Source organism: Pristiophorus japonicus, chromosome 3 (assembly GCF_044704955.1).
Source record: "Pristiophorus japonicus isolate sPriJap1 chromosome 3, sPriJap1.hap1, whole genome shotgun sequence".
NCBI lineage: Eukaryota > Metazoa > Chordata > Chondrichthyes > Pristiophoridae > Pristiophorus > Pristiophorus japonicus.
The window spans coordinates 235,540,034-235,555,089 of record NC_091979.1 but is presented as its reverse complement, the minus strand read 5'-3'; the positions used below and the strand labels follow the sequence as shown (position 1 = coordinate 235,555,089).

Here is a 15,056-nt window from a genome sequence, read left to right as displayed (position 1 = left end):
GAATGGGACTTGGTGCGAGCGAGGACACGGGCAGCTGGGTTTTGGATACCTCTAGTTTACGTCGGGTCAGAGAGAGAAGAGGGTGAATGAATGCTGTGTTGAAGTGGGATGATCACTGTCCCACAGGAACCACGGCATTCTCGTGCAAGCAAACCAACTGAAGGAAAGGAATAACTTGGCAGGAATCCTCCTCAGGAGATTGAATGGGTTGCATTGAGTGCATATTATTAGTATCTGACTTCACTCTGTCCTCTTGTTTGCAGCCTCCAAATGACCCACACGGAATATCTCAAGAGGAGTTGGTGCTGAGCCTGAGATCTGTTCTTACTGCTACACCACGGTTTGCCGAGGTATTACTACTAATCCGCTATCTTGGGCATTGCGATGCTTCAGTATCTCTGCTGAGGTGTGACTGTAGGCACCAGTGCGGAAGCTGCTCAATCTCGGTTTTCACGTTGCTTATTAGAATCATACAGCACAAAACGAAGGTCTTTCAGCCCATTGTACCTGTGCCGGCTCTTTGAAAGAGCTGTCCAATTAGTCCCATTTCCCCCCCCCCCCCCCCTGTTCTTTCCCCTAGCCCTGCAATTTTTTCCACTTTTAAGTATTTATCCCATTCTCTTTTTAAAAAAATTACTCTTGAATTTGCTTACACCGCCCTTTCAGGCAGTACATTCCAGATCACAACTCATTGCGTAAATAAAATTCTCCTCATCTCCCCTCTGGTTCTTATCCCAATTACCTTATGTCTGTGTCCTGTGGTTACTGACCCTTATGCCAGTGGAAACCGTTTCAGGGGAGGGAGTGTGCAGTAGCCCGGGGCAGGTGAGAGGGGCCGGGGCAGGTAGTCGTGGAAGGGGGCGGGGGGGGGATGGAGCGAGGGGGCCTGGGTGGAGTGTGCGGGGCTGGAGTAATGCAAGTAGCTCTGGTGTTGAAGTATGGCCTAAACGGTCTCCTCTTGCGCTTTGAAGTAAATTTTTCTGCCCTCTTGCCTGGGGCAGCTGTAATACCGCACATCCCTCTGCACAAGGCAGGCACGGATCTTCCTAGTCTGTAAGTCTCCCCACCACGTTGAAAGCTCATTTACCCACTGTGCGGCTGCAATCGCTGACGCTGGTGTCTGTTATAAAACAGGCACGCTCATTACTGTGCCATTCCTCTGCGACGTTTTGATACATATTTCAATATATTTAAAGAGATTCATCAATGCATTAAGAAAGTACCAACAAACTTAACACTTTTGTTAGCAATATTGCCGCAAGCAATTTCATCCCCCGAGTTTTTGTGGGGCTGCATTCAACCATGTCGTCCTTGTCATATTCCCCACCTGGTCTGCAACAAATATTCAAACCTGTCCTGTTGACAACAGTTACAGAAATCTTAAGGAAACAGGCCCTTCTTCCTGTGTGACCTTGGACATTGAGTGCTGGCAGGTTGTTTGACTGATGGGGACGAGGGAGGGCTTATTGGAGACTGGTCAAGTTGTCTTGTCTGAATTCAGCTTTGCACCTTTTTACATGTACAGTTTCTCTTAATTTGGCGTTCTCCTTGTGCACTCAGTTCCTTCTGCCGCTCCTGATTGAGAAGTTGGATTCGGATGTGCAGAGTGCAAAAGTGGACTCCCTTCAGACTCTGGTAAGTGAGGAGTTCCAGGTACTGATGTGTTGCCAGTGGATGCCCTGCGGCATCGCTCATATGGTACTCTAACTGTGATGTTCAGTTACTAATCTGGCCTATCCCTTTAAGGCCGCTGCTCTAAATAGGCAAATTCAGATAATTGTAGCTACTTTTAAACTTATGGGATGGTGGACGGATTGAAGTAGCTCGATTAAAACTTTCGATCGTGCAGTATGACTCGACCCTTTTCATTGCCTTGTAGGTGCTGACTCGACCTTGCTTCCTAACCATATTCCTCTGCCTTCTCTTAACCATGACAGCAAGGGAAAGGGAAGGTACAGTACATGGCCCCAATCATGTCAACAGTGTCTGCCTTAGGCTCAGTGGGTAGTACTCCTGCTTCTGAGTCACAAGGTTGTGGTTTCAAGTCTCACTCCGGAGACTCGAGCATCAAAAACCTAAGCTGCCACTCCAGTGCAGGGCTGAGGGTGCGCTGCATTGTTGGAGATGCTGTCCTACATATGAGGCGTTAAACCGAGGCCCCGTCTGCTCCCTCAGGTGGACATTAAAGATCTCATAGCACTATTTCGAAGAAGAGCAGGGAAGTTCTCCACGATGTCCTGGGCCAATATTTATCCCTCAATCAGCATCACTAAAAACAGATTATCTGATCATTATCACATTGCTATTTGTGGGACTTTGCTATGTGCAAATTGGCTGCTGTGTTTCCCACATTACAACAGTGACTTCACTCCAAAAGTACTTCATTGGCTGCAATGTCCTTTGGGGCGTCCTGTGGTCGTGAAAGGTGTTATATAAATGCAAGTCTTTCCTTCACGCGAGGTGAGCATTCAATGGAGGGCCAGAGCCATAAAAGAGCAGGTGTCCTGTGGAGAGGTACAGCTGGAAGAGAAATGGGCCCTGAATGGCACCTCCTGGGCATGTTGAATGCTGCCCTTGAGTCAATAGGTTGCGAGCTGCCTTGGAGAAACTGGTGCTGCTATCATTCAAATGTGATATATTCGTTAAAGAATGAAAAGCCATTTAAAAAAAAAAAATACGTGGACACCGTAAACATGGAATAAAACCAGAAAATGTTCGTAATACAAAGGGAGCATGTCGGTATTTAAGACGAGAAGCCAGGTTCACGTTTCAGCTGGAGGCAAGTTCTGGCAAAGGTTCTCTACCTGGAATATTGAGCTATCTCTTTCTCCAAGCGTTTAAAGATTTGTGCATCTTGCCTGAGAATGGGACAGTGTTTATTGAATCCATATTCTTGGTGTCGCTCCCACCTATTTATTTTGGTTCCACACATCACCCCTCCACCTATTTTATGTATTCCCTTATTTTTATTCATCTCTGAGAGTTGGCTTCACTGGCAAGGCTCACATTAATTGCGCTTGAGAAGGTGGTGGTGAATCAGTGTGGTGAAGGTACTCCCACAGTGCTGTTCGAGAGGGAGTTCAAAGATTTTGATCCAGCGACGGTGAAGGAACGGCGATATATTTCCAAGTCAGGATGGTGCATAACTTGGAGGTGATGGTGCTCCCATGTGCCTGCTGCTTTTATCCTTCTTGGTGACAGGTTTGGGAGGTGTTGTCGAAGAAGCCTTGGCGAGTTGCTGCAGTGCATTTTGTAGATGGCACACACTGCAGCCACGGTGCGCCGGTGGTGGAGGGAGGGAATGTTGAAGGTGCTGGATGAGGCGCCAATCAAATGGGCTGCTTTGTTCTGGATGGTGTACAGCGTCTCGAGTGCTGTTGGAGCTGCACGCATCCAGGCAAGTGGAGAGTGTTCCATCACACTCCTGACTTGTGCCTTATAGGTGGTGGAAAGGCTTTGGGGACTCGCTGAAGAATACCCAGCCTCTGACCTGCTGTTGTACCCACAGTATTTGTGTCTGGTCCAGTTACGTTTCTGGTTAATGGTGGGGGATTCAGCGATGGTAATGCTGTTGAATGTGAAAGGCCGGTGGTTAGACTCTTGTCTGCTGGAGATAATCATTGCCTGGCACATCTGTGGCGAGAATGTTGTTTCCAACTTATCAGCCCACGCCTGAATGCAGGAATCCTTTCACTGCGACTGGCTTAGAGTGTCATTGGCAGACAGCTGGGAGCAGCACAAGTACCTCTGGTTGTCACTGGTGTGTGTGCCAGCAGGAATGGAATTGGAAGAGTCTGCCTCTATAAAACAGGAAGGGGCTGGATGGGTACTTGTCACTAACAAAATATATAGCTTTGCCATTCCTGTATTACGCACTCCACCACCAGCACACTGTGGCTGCAGTGTGTACAAGGTGCACTGCAACAACTCACAAAGGCTTCTTTGGTAGTGCCTCCCAAACCCGCGACTTCCACCACCGAGAAGGACAAGGCCAGCACCTCCAAGTCACACACCATCCTGACTTGGAAATATATCGGCTGTTCCTTCATTGTCGTTGGGTCAAAATCCTAGAACAGCACTGTGGGAGCACCTTCACCACACAGACTGCAGCGGTTGAAAAGCCCACCACCACCTTCTCAAGGGCAACTTGGGATGGGCAATAAATGTGGCCATGCCAAAGTTTAATTTTTTTTTTTAAACTCTCATCCTCTGTTCTTTCTCCTTCATAGACGGCGTGCTGCAAAGAATATCGGAAGAAAGAGTTGAAAGAATTCCTACCAGCTCTTTGGCATTCTATACGCAGAGAGGTGAGCACAAGAATCCGTGGGTACTCTGCACCATTTACTTGCTGCCTTCTAAAGTGTCAGCTTTGGCTCAGTTGGCAGCGCTCTTGAAACATATCCACTGCAGTGCTGAGGGATTGCCGCACTTAGTCTATTTTGACCCAAGGCTTAGATGAGCCCCACTTTTTTTTTCTCCTCACATCCCCCATGCCAACTGTGCACCAGCCATCATTGTGACCTGATAGAGATCTTTAAAATTACAAAGGGTAGACAGAGAAGATGTTTCCACTTGTGGTGGGAGACCAAATCTAGGGGATGTCAATATAAGATAGTTATTAATAAATGCAATAGGGAATTCAGGAGTAACTTCTTTACAAAAGAACATAAGGAAAAGGAGTAGGAGGAAGGCAATACGGCTCCTCGAGCCTGCTCCGCCATTTAATACGATCATGGCTGACCCGATCATGGACTCGGACTCGGATCCACTTTCCTGCCCGCTCCCCATAACCCCTATTTCCTTATCGGTTAAGAAACTGTCTATCTCTGTCTTAAAGTTATTCAATGACCCAGCTTCCACAGCTCTGAGGCAGCGAATTCCACAGATTTATAACCCTCAGAAAAGAAATTCCTCCTCATCTCAGTTTTAAATGAGCGGCCCTATATTCGAAGATTATGCCCCCTAGTTCAAGTCTCCCCTATCAGTGGAAACATTCTCTCTGCATCCACCTTGTCAAGCCCCCTCATAACCTTACCACTTTGAGGTGATATTATCGAAACATGTAAGAATGTGGAACTTGATAGCACAGGGAGTGGCTGAGGTGAATAGCATAGATGCATTTAAGGAGAATCTAGATAAACACATGAGAGAGAGAAAGGAATAGAAGGATATGCTGATAGGGTGAGATGGAGAGGGGTGGGAGGAGGCTCATGTGGAGTATAAACACCAGCATAGACCAGTTGGGCCGAATTCTGTCGCGTTTCAGAATTAGCCAGTTGATGGTGAATCGTGCAATGTTTTGCAGGTAACTGGGTTGAGACTGTCCTAAGCCTACTTCCTGTATGAGCCTCTTGGACAACAGTGAAGGGGGGAGACCTTCACTCTCTACATGGAATGGGTTTCCCAACATGGCCTCCGTTCCGAGACCACAATGCTGTAAAGCCAGCTTACCTGTTGTTGTTTCATCATGGGGGAGGGGGTAAGAGCAACGTTCCTGTTGAGCTGCGCGGCCAGGCACCGGTCTGGAGGTCCCATGCAGAGCGCTCACCGGCTTTTCAAAGCAAGAAACCGTGCATAGGAATTGAATGGACCGCCCAGCCAGTTCGAGGCTCCGCGCACCCAAACAAAAATTAGAGCAAACATTGGGTAGCACCCATCTTTGAACATTACATTTAGAAGGACTACACACTTTTTTCATTCAGGTCTTTCAGACAGCAAGTGAAAAGATAGAGACTGAAGGTCTTGCTGCGCTCCAAGCACTGTCGACGGGCCTGTCCAAGTCGGTCATCGATTCAGACGCAGAGGATAGCCTGGATACGTTCCTCAACAATGTTCTGCAAGGTATGCACGAGTTAACCCACGTCGCGACCAGTGGAATCAATCCCATTGACTCGGGCAGTCAGTACAGAAGTAGTCGCCAGGCTCCTATTTAGGTGAACTGAGGTGTTTGAATCGTTTTAAGGACATGTACGGTTATTAATTTTGTATTCCTAGGTGAAGCATGTCTTTGCTCAAGAGCTGAACACCTTCCATTTTCATTAACATCGAACAGTTCTTCAGGTCGGGTGCGATGCAACGTAACTTTTCACGTACCTGGTCCAAACCCCCCTCTCAAGCTCCCATTAGAGACGTAAAACCAAGGCCCTGTCTACCCTCTCGGGTGGACGTAAAATATCCCATGGCATTATTTCGAAGAAGAGCAGGGGAGTTCACCCTGGTGTCCTGGCCAATATTTATCCTTCAATCAACATAACAAAAACAGATTATCTGGTCATTATCACATTGCTGTTTGTGGGAGCTTGCTGTGAGTAAATTGGCTGCCGTGTTTCCCATAGAGTTATGAACCTAGAGCAGGTAATTGGGATTAGACTGGAAAACCTCTTGTTAGCTGGCGCAGATAAGACGGTAAGTACTGGAAGGAATCGAATATGGCCAGGGTAATCTGGACCAGTTTTGATCGTCTGGATGGGTCGGAGAGGAATTTTCCCAGATTTTTTTCCCACAATTGGCCTGAGTTTTTATCTGGTTTTTGCCTCTTCCAGGAGATCACATGGCTCCGGTTGAGTGTAGAATGATTCAGTGTAAGGGGTGTCGCAGTTATGTGGGGTGGACTGCTTGGGCTGGGTGCTCTTTACCTTTCCGCCATTGTTCATTGTGCATAGGTTTATATGTAATTTTCAGGGCTGCTGACCGAGAGCTGTGCGGCTCGATGAGCCGAAATGGCCTCCTTCTGTGCTATAAATTGCTATTACAACAGTGACCACACTCTAAAAGTACTTAATTGGCTGTAAAGTGCTTTGAGACATCTGGTAGTCGTGAAAGGTGCTATATAAATCCAAGTCTTTTTTTTTTAATCATGTCAGTGTAACATCTTTTCACTTGACCCTCTAAAACTCCTTTATGCAGAAGCATGACCTCCTTCAAATATTGCAACAAACCACTGAAGGTGACTTAAGGTTTTTGTTGGTTTACAATCTCTCAAACTGCAGCTACTTAACTGCTTTTAACAAATTTGCAATCTTCTGCTTATGTCGCAGCTCACTTCAATCGTTCTTTTATTTCTGAAGTTTCACCAGACTGATTCCTGGGATGGGGGGGATTGTCCTATGAGAAGAGGTTGAGTAGACTAGGCCGATATTCTCTCGAGTTGAGAAGAATGAGAGGTGATCTCATTGAAACATACACAATTCTTAGAGTTTGACAGGGTAGATGCAGGGAAGATGTTTCCCCCGGACTGGGGAGTCCAGAACCAGGGGTCACAGTCTCAGAATAAGGGGTTGGCCATTTAGGACTGAGATGAGAAGAAACTTCTTCACTCAGAGGGCGGTGAATCTTTGGAATTCTCTGCCCCAGGGGGCTGTGGAGATTCAGTTGTTGAGTATATTCAAGACAGAGATCGACAGATTTTTGGATCTAATTCTTATGTTCTTATTCTTTGCCTGTAAGGTCAGTGAAATATTTTATTCTTGACTGCACTTTTTTTTTGTCTTTTACACATTCTTCCTAATGACTGACATTTTATATAACCCAATCTCTTGAACAATAGTCTCCAGCTCAACGTGGGTCCCTAAGGCTGTTATCCTGTTTGCTTGGTTTGGGTCAGACTCCATCTGCAGTAACTGCATTCAGTTCTGGGCAGCACACGTCAGGAAGGTCGATCGACCTGAAACGTTAACTCTGTTTCTCTCTCCACAGACGCTGCCTGACCTGCTGAGTAGTTCCAACGTTTTCTGTTTTTATTTCAGGAGGGATATATTTGCCATGGTCAGCCATGGCTCAGTGGGCAGCACACTTGCCTCTGGGTCAGAAGGTTGTGGTTTCAAGTCCCACTCCAGGAACTTGAGCACACAGGTGCTGAGGGAGCGCTGCACTGTCGGAGATGCCGTCTTTTGGATCAGCCGTTAAACCCGAGGCCCCGTCTGCGCTCTCAAGTGGATGTAAAAGATCCACTAAAGGCACTATCCGTAAAAGGCACTATTTTAAAGAAGAGATGGGGAGTTCTCCCCGGTGTCCTGGCCAATATTTATCCCTCAATCAAGATAACAAAAACAGATTAGCTGGTCATTCTCACATTGCTGTTTGTGGGAGCTTGCTGTGCGCAAGTTGGCTGCTGCATTTCCTACATTACAACAGTGACTACACTCCAAAAAGTATGTCATTGGCTGTAAAGCGCTTTGAAACGTCCGGTGGTCTTGAAATGTGCTATATGAATGCAAGTCTTTCATGGAGGGGATGTAGTGCAGATTCACCAGAATGATACCGGGGCATAAAGGGCCAAATTTATGAGGACAGGTTTCATAAACTTGGCTTGTATTCTCTTGAGTTTAGAAGATAGAGGTGTAATCTGATCAAGTTAAGAGAATCAAGAACAAGATGGGTGGGGGAGTGGGGTCATAATCTTAAAATTAGAGCCAGGCCATTCAGGAGGAAAATCAAAAAGCACTTCTTCACCCAAAGGGTGGTGGAAATCTAAAAAATTTTCCTGAGATGTCGTTGCTGGAAGTTAATTGGAGCTTTCAAGACTAAGATAAATAGATTTTGTAGCTAAGGTACCAAGGGATATGGAGTAAAGGCAAGTAAATGGAGCTGAGCTGCAGATATTCATGAATCTGTTGGGAACGGTAGCCTAGTGGTTGTGTTACTGGACGAGTAATCCGGAGGCCTGGAGACATGAGTTAAAATCCCATCACAGCAGCAGGAGAATTTAAATTCGGTTAATTTAATAAATCTGGAATAATAAACTATCATAAAAACCCATCTGGTTCACTAATGTCCTTATCTGGTCTGACCTATATGTGACTCCAGACCCACAGCAATGTGGTTGACTCTTAACTGCCCTCTGAAATGGCCTAATAAGCCACTCAGCTGTGGCTCAGTGGGCAGCACACTCTCCTCTGAATCAGAACCAGGGACTTGAGCACACAAATCTAGGCTGACACTCCCAGTGCAGTGCTGAGGGAATGCTGCACTGTTGGAGGTGCCGTCTTTTGGATCAGACGTTAAACTGAGGCCCCGTCTGCCCCCTCAGTCGGACGTAAAAGATCCCATGGCACTATTTCGAAGAAGAGCAAGGGAGTTATCCAAGGTGTCCTGGTCAATATTTATCCACCAATCAACATCGCTAAAACAGATTATCTGGTCATTTTCACATTGCTATTTGTGGGAGCTTGCTGTGCGCAAGTTGGCTGCTGTGTTGGCCACATTATAAAAGTGACTACACTCAAAGTACTTAATTGGCTTGGAGACGTCAGATGGCCATGAAAGGCTAGACCGTGGCAGAGGTGCGGCAAACATAAAAACAGAACATAGAAAATAGGTGTAGGAGTAGGCCATTCGGCCCTTCGAGCCTGCACCACCATTCAGTAAGATCATGGCTGATCATTCACCTCAGTGCCCTTTTCCTGCTTTCTCTCCATACCCCTTGATCCCTTTAGCCATAAGGGCCATATCTAACTCCCTCTTGAATATATTCAATGAACTGGCATTAACAACTCTCTGCAGCAGGGAATTCCACAGGTTAACAACTCTCGGTGAGTGAAGAAGTTTCTCTTCATCTCGGTCCTAAATGGCTTACCCCTTATCCTTAGATTATGTCTCCTGGTTCTGGAGTTCCCCAACATCAGGAACATTCTTCCTGCATCTAACCTGTCCAGTCCCGTCAGAATTTTATATGTTTCTATGAGATCCCCTCTCATCCTTCTAAACTCCAGTGAATACAGGCCCAGTTGATCCAGTCTCTCCTCATATGTCAGTCCTGCCAGCCCGGGAATCAGTCTGGTGATTAGAGGGTACGGGGCCCAGAAGAGCAGAGGGCCCAGAGGCAGTACGGGCCAGCCCACACTGCAGTATGTGTGCGCACTAGGTCCGTGCAGCAGAGCAGGTCTCCAGTTGTCTTGGTTAACCCTTGCCACTGGATAAAGGCCGACCTCTGTCAAGCCCGTGTGGTGGCTGGTGTGCAACGGTCACCACATGTTAAAGTCCACGCACAGACATCTTCCACACCCTTTGATTGGAGTTTAGGACTGGAATATCGGTCCTTCATTGAAACATCTGTGAAGTCGTGGAAGCAAGTCATCCTCGTTTGAAGGACCGCCTATGATGATGATGATGTATATAAACGCAAGTCTTTCTTTCAGATGTCAAGAAGGAGGCTCACCAGCACCTTCTCAGGTACGCCACTTGGGTAGCGAGCGAAATGAGTCACTGTCTGTCCAAGGCATTGGTGGCTTACACTTGCTGACCTCCCCGACAGCGTGCTCAGTGGCCTGGCGATTAGACCGCTGCCCGCTTACCGCGGTGGGCCCTGCGTTGGGACGCGCCATCGTGCCCCATTTTGTTTTTAAATTTGCATCTCCTTGCAACAGTCCCTCTCTGAAATCGGTCTTCTTGCCTCCTCCCCTCAGATTGCAAGCATCACCTGTGCGAACCAGACATGAAGCTCGTATGGCCGAGTGCCAAGCTCCTCCAGGCGGCTGCGAGCGCTTCCTCCCGAGCATGCTCCAAGATCACCGGCTGCATCTTCCCTCTGTTACTGGAACAGTTCAACAAACATAAACAGGTAAAGGGAGGAAGGATGGAATCCTACTTCAGGTCAGTAATGCCACACGTCGATGTGCCACACCAGGCCAGAAGCACACCATCTGGACCGAGACTCCTGAGCAGCACTCGAGGAGAGTGTTGCATTTTCAGAGGTGTTGAACCAAGGTCCCAAGTGCCCCTTACTCTGGATATTAAAGATCCCTTGTTACTATTTATATCAGCCGTGGCTCAGTGGGTAGCAAGTCAGAAGGTTGTGTGTTCACAAGTCCCCCCCCCACTCCAGATAGTTGAGCATATAAAGTCTAGGCTGACACTCCAGTGCAGCACTGAGGTAGTGCCGCACTGTCGGAGATGCCGTCTTTGGGATGAGATGTCAAAACGAGGTCCCGTCTGTCCTCTTGTGGATGTAAAAGATCCCATGGCCACTATTTTGAAGAAGAGCAGGGGAGTTCTCCCTGGTGTCCTGGGCCAATATTTATCCCTCAATCAACATAACAAAATAATTATCTGGTCATTATCACGTTGCTGTTTGTGGGAGCTTGCTGTGCGCAATTGGCTGAGGCATTTCCTTCATTATAACAATGACTATGCTTCAAAAGTATTTAATTGGCTGTAAACTGCTTTGGGATGTCCTGAGGTCGTGAAAGGCGCTATATAAATTTGAAGGCAATCAGCGAGTTCTCAGTGTCCTGGCCAACTTTCCTTCCTCAACCAGCATCACCAACTCTGATGAACTGGCCACTGATCTCACTGCTGTTTGTGGGATCTTGCAATGCGCTGTTTTACTGCCGAGATTGCCTACATTCTAACAGTCGATCTGCACTTCAGAGTAATTCCTTGCATGTGAAGCACGATGAGATGAGGTTTCTTGGGTGCAATGTCAATGCATGGCTCCCTCTCCCTCTCTGTCTGTTCTCCCAACCCTCCTCACTGTGTTAGTGTAAGTCAGCATTACTGCAATTGGCCTGGGGGAATCCCACTTCCAATCGCTATCCAGTGAAGCACTGCTGGACATTCCGTTAACTTGAAGGTAGCATCCACCATGGCTGTAATGCCTTGCACAGTTGAATAACCTGTCAAAACTCCTGGGTTCACGCACATGAACAAGTTAGCCTCTAACTGCTGTCATCCCATGCTTTACATGAACTGTGGCAGAGCAATTGGGCTCTTTCATCCTTTCCCGGAACACTCCTGCTGAGGGAATGCGTGTTGTCAGATGTGCTGTCCTGTGCAAGTAGGTGTTAAAGATCCTGTGGCGCTACACAAAAGAGCTGACGAATACTGGCCAAGTTCCCTTTATTGTTTTTGGATGCGCGGCACCTTGAACAGGCTTGCACGGCTTAATCATGTTTCCCCCGCGTGCACGATTTTTCCATTTTTGTAAAGCCGAAAGCGGCATGCACGGGACCTCCAGTCCACCGTGCGGTTCAACGGGAACTTTGAGTACTGGTGTCCCAGCCGCCACTTCCTCCTGGCAAGCACCACTGACAAACTGGTTAACTGGCCCCTCATCTCGGTGCTGTTCCCGAGATGTTCCTGCTGCAGAATGGTTGACCAATTTCCCTACATCACCATGACTGTGCTCCAAAAAATAATTGGGTGTGAAGCACTGCGAGACGTTTCGCTAGCACGAGGAAGCGCTGTGTGACCATGGGCGCTCCTACCTGTCATCCCTTTCAAATGGAACTAATGGTGGGACATTTTTTTTTGCAGAGTAGCCAACGGTGGACAATTCTGGGAATACTGAAGGTTTTCATTAAACTGACCCACAAATGGGACCGAGATGAGGAAGGTAGGTTGGATTTTGTTCACAGACTCGGGGGGCCAGGGCATTCCCAGCACCCCCCACCCCCGTGTGGTGGCAGGAGGTCATTCGGAGGATTCCGGCCTCTTAAACATCCCTAATTTTCATCGCTCCACCATTGGCGGCCGTGCCTTCAGTCACCTGGGCTCGAAGTTCTGGAATTCTCTCCCTATACCTCTCCACCCCTCTCCTCCTTTAAGATGCTCCTTAAAAGTGACCTTTTTGACCAAGCTTTTGGTCACGTGACCTCCTATCTCCTTATGTGGCTCAGTGTCAAATTTAGTTTGATAATCGCTCCTGTGAAGCGCCCTGGGACATTTTACTACATTATAAGTGCTATATAAATGCAGGTTGTTGTTGGATGTGAGGAGGAGCAGGCAGGCTCAGCATCGATGAGGGGAAGCGCACTGGGGATGTGCTGGCGGAGTGGGTGGACACGGGCGCTTTGCTCTTATTGTCGATGAGAAAAGAGCAGAAATGTAAAGGGAGAATGAGCAGAGTAGAGGGAATGTCAGACTGTTACAGGGGCCCAGGCTGTGTGACCTGCACAGTTGCTGCTGTTTGCTATGTTTTTTGATCGATGAGTGCCACAGCTCTCACCCAGCACCACTGAAGATAACTCCACCCTGGTGACCAAAGGTCAAGGAATAAGCCCACTGGAAGTAAAAAGCACCCAATAACTGACTCCAAAACCAAACCTTGCACTCGATACTTCATCATTCATTACCTCTCCTGTTTACCAAGAACGCAAATGTTTGTTTTTCCCATAAGAGTTCATTGAGTTCTGATGATATTGTACGTTTGGTTGATGCGCTTTATACTGTCGGCTGCACTGTTAATGTCCTTTGGGAAGGATTGTCATGGAGAAAGGGCTGTTCCTGGTGTTGGCCTCCCAGAATCAGCAGTAACAGAACTGAAATTGAGTTGTCACTGCAAGAGATTGTATTGCTAAGTTATTGCAGGAGATATAATTAACTTCATAAAGCAATATTCTGCTGACACTGGCAACTGCTTTATTCACTTTGTATAAAGTTTTTAAAGCATGAAAGGTGATTCCTTTATTCGGCAAGCAGCAATGTTTTTATTTGATAAGCCAATTTTGAACACCTGTGTCAAATCTCCTCTTAACTGTCTCTGCTCCAAGGAAAACAACCCCAGCTTCTCCAGTCTCTCCTACGTAACTGTAATTCCTCATCCCTAGAACCATTCTAACTGGTCTGGCAGCCAATGTGTGACATTTTAGAGATTTCACACAGGGACGCATTCATTCTTCGAAAGGGCGGGGTCAGCATATGAGACAGAAATCTCTGCAGGAGGTCTAGCAAAGGAAGTCTGGGAAGCTCTGAAGTTTTGAATTTTGGAGATGAGTTTTTTAAAATTGGTCCATTTTGATTTTTTTGAGGTTCTATTTACTATATTTAAAAAAAAACGTCTTTGCTCAGCAGGGTGAGGAATGTCTGTCTTGGGATAGGGTCAACTTTCCTAATTTGACACTGAGCGCTCCGAGATCAGGTTTTCCACAATTGGATACGAAGAAAAGCTCCCTCCAAGACTCTATCTCAAAAGTGTGTTTCGGTTCCAAACTGGGAGGAGAGCCAATTACTGCACCAATGCCACCATTTGCTATTCTCTACACAAGCAGGAATCGACACTGTTCCAACAACATACCTTCATCCCAACCTTAAGCACCCCCTCCTGCACTATTGTGACTTTTCTATTTTTTGCACCAACTCTCCTCACAGCCTCTCCAAGCGATTTCTGGAATTTAAACCATATTCGAAGAAAAAATTCATAGTCATAGAAATTTACAGTACGAAAGGAGGCCATTTTGGCCCATTGTGTCCGAGCCTGCCGACAAAGAGCTTGCCAGCCTAATCCCACTTTCCAGCTCTTGGTCTGTAGCTCTGTAAGTTACGGCACTTCAAGTGCACATCCAAGTACTTTTTTAAATATGGTAAAGATTTCTGCCTCTACTACCCTTTCAGGCAGTGAGTTCCAGACCCCCACACCCTCTAGGTGAAGAAATTTCCCCATAAATCCCCTCTAAACCTTCTATCAATTACTTTAAATCTATGCCCCCAAGTTGTTGACCCTTCTGCTAAGGGAAATAGGTCCTTCCTATCCACACTATCTAGGCCCCTCATAAATTTTATATACCTCAATAAGGTCTTCCCTCAGCCTCCTCTTTTCCAAAGAAAACAAACACAGCCTATCCAATCTTTCCTCATAGCTAAAATTCTCCAGTCCAGGCAACATCCTCGTAAATCTCCTCTGTACCCTCTCTAGTGCAATCACATCTTTCCTGTAATGTGGTGACCAGAGCTGCAGGTAGTATTCTAGCTGTGACCCAACTAGTGTTTTATACAGTTCAAGCCTAACCTCCCTGCTCTTGTATGCTATGCCTCAGCTAATAAAGGCAAGTATTCCGTATGCCGCCTTTAACCACCTTATCAACCTGGCCTGCTACTTTCAGGTATCTGTGGACATGCACTTCAAAGTCCCTCTGTTTCTCTACACTTCTCAGTGTCCTACCATTTAATGTGTATTCCCTTGCCTTGTTAGCCCTCCCCAAATACAATACCTCTCACTTCTCCGGATTGAATTCCGTTTACCACTGTTCTGCCCACCTGGCCAGTGCATTGATATCTTCCTCACAGTCAACCACACAGCCGACTGTATCATTTGCAAACTTCTTAATCATTCCCCTATGTTC

At 46.9% G+C, this 15,056-nt stretch overlaps 1 protein-coding gene across 2 annotated transcripts in view; it reads left to right on the top strand.

The window, feature by feature from the left end:
• mms19 (MMS19 homolog, cytosolic iron-sulfur assembly component) overlaps window positions 1-15,056 on the top strand; it is a 109,616-nt gene that overhangs the window by 34,489 nt on the left and 60,071 nt on the right. For both annotated transcript variants that reach the window (XM_070876435.1, XM_070876436.1), the window contains exons 9-14: window positions 264-350; window positions 1,561-1,635; window positions 4,230-4,307; window positions 5,703-5,841; window positions 10,404-10,558; window positions 12,253-12,331. In XM_070876435.1, coding sequence (XP_070732536.1) covers window positions 264-350; window positions 1,561-1,635; window positions 4,230-4,307; window positions 5,703-5,841; window positions 10,404-10,558; window positions 12,253-12,331 — 613 coding nt within the window. The remainder of the gene's footprint in view (window positions 1-263; window positions 351-1,560; window positions 1,636-4,229; window positions 4,308-5,702; window positions 5,842-10,403; window positions 10,559-12,252; window positions 12,332-15,056) is intronic.